The sequence below is a fragment of the Fonticula alba genome (genome assembly GCF_000388065.1).
Source record: "Fonticula alba strain ATCC 38817 unplaced genomic scaffold supercont2.6, whole genome shotgun sequence".
Classification (NCBI taxonomy): Eukaryota; order Rotosphaerida; family Fonticulaceae; genus Fonticula; species Fonticula alba.
Window position 1 is genome coordinate 1807372 of NW_009242976.1, and position 887 is coordinate 1808258.

General features: G+C 70.6%; 1 protein-coding gene across 2 annotated transcripts in view; it reads left to right on the forward strand.

Moving 5' to 3' along the window:
• The window catches only part of H696_04053, a 6672-nt gene continuing 5785 nt past the window's right edge, over window positions 1-887 (forward strand). The window contains exons 1-3 of one of the 2 annotated variants that reach the window (XM_009497925.1): window positions 1-184; window positions 289-525; window positions 654-786. In XM_009497925.1, the coding sequence (XP_009496200.1) occupies window positions 61-184; window positions 289-525; window positions 654-786 (494 nt within the window). In that variant the 5' untranslated portion in view covers window positions 1-60. The remainder of the gene's footprint in view (window positions 185-288; window positions 526-653; window positions 787-887) is intronic. The other variant, XM_009497926.1, reaches the window with a different exon arrangement.

Here is an 887-nt window from a genome sequence, read left to right on the forward strand (position 1 = left end):
CCCTGAAGGCATCCAAACTGTAGACCGTCCCCGGCCCCCCCTTTGGTTTCCCTTTTTGTGATGATGGCTCGCCGGACGGCCTCCGGCGGTCGGCGCCAGGCCACCGCCCCGTCCAGAAGGACCGCCTCCTTCATTCTGCTGGCTTGCATGGCCCTCCTCCTCTGTCTGATGACGGGGGCTCGCTGTGCGCCCCCCCCCCCCCCCCTCGCTCGCTCTCCCTCGCCTGGCCCCTCCCCCCTCCCCCCAATCGCCCTCCTGACCCCGCCCCCCGCTGTCCATCCGCCCCAGCTGTGCCCGACTGCGGCCAGTTCGGCCACCTGCCCACGGGCTCCACCACCTGCACATGCCTGTTCGGCATCGATCCGGCCACCGATTGCACCACCTGCCTGCCCGGCTACACCCTGAATCCATTCCCGGATTGCGAGGCGCCGGTCACCTGCCCGGAAGATTGCCACAACCAGGGCTCCTGCTCTGCCCAGGGTGAGTGTCAATGCGACCCCGGCTTTTCCGGGGCTTCTTGCGCGCGTGCGGCCTGACTAGCTTCCTCTACGCGATGCGGCTCGGGCGCTTCGGCCCCATGCGCGGCTCCCCCCCCCCCCTGACATCCGCCTTTTGTCCCTCCCCCTCGCCCCCCCCCTCCCCTCCTCCCGCAGTCACCCAGGCCAAGACCCCGGTGGCCCTGATCGCCGGCGTGTCGGTCCTCGCCGCGGTCATTGTCCTGGCCATCATCTGCATCATTGTCTTCATCGTGTGCCTCCGCCGGCGCCGGGCCCTCGGCGACAAGGAGTGCGTGACCCCAACCTTCCCGATGCTCGGCCGTGCCCCGGCACGCACGCGCACGCGCACGCGCACGCGCACATGCTCCTCCTGCTCCCCCCCCCCCCCCC